The sequence below is a fragment of the Morone saxatilis genome, unplaced genomic scaffold (genome assembly GCF_004916995.1).
Source record: "Morone saxatilis isolate NCDOM2014 unplaced genomic scaffold, NCSU_SB_2.0 Contig15, whole genome shotgun sequence".
Taxonomy (NCBI): Eukaryota; Metazoa; Chordata; class Actinopteri; family Moronidae; genus Morone; species Morone saxatilis.
In genome coordinates, this window is record NW_023339707.1 from 22,112,350 (window position 1) to 22,112,603 (window position 254).

Sequence of the window (254 nt, forward strand, 5' to 3'; positions counted from 1 at the left end):
TGGACAAGGACCTTTGTGTCCTGATATGCCTGTAAAAGGTGCCCTATCCCAGGCAGTGAGCCAGTCATGGAGCATCAAGCCTGGATACTGAGGAGCTTCCTGGCTCAGCTTGTGATACAGGAGGCTGTGGACGAGGAGGCACCGAATGGCATTGCTGGGGAGTTTGCGGTAAGTGTTTTGTTCCTCTTGTTGAAGTACTGTTGTGAGTTGCAATGTAGTTGAAGCCTCCACATAGTAGACTAATTTCTCCTGTC

At 50.0% G+C, this 254-nt stretch overlaps 1 protein-coding gene across 1 annotated transcript in view; it reads left to right on the plus strand.

Annotated features, from left to right (window-relative positions):
* ptpn22 (protein tyrosine phosphatase non-receptor type 22) overlaps positions 1–254 on the plus strand; it is a gene marked incomplete at its 5' end in the record, with an annotated part of 12,510 nt that continues 12,256 nt past the window's right edge. The window contains 1 exon segment of the mRNA XM_035656093.1: positions 1–168. Coding sequence (XP_035511986.1) covers positions 67–168 — 102 coding nt within the window.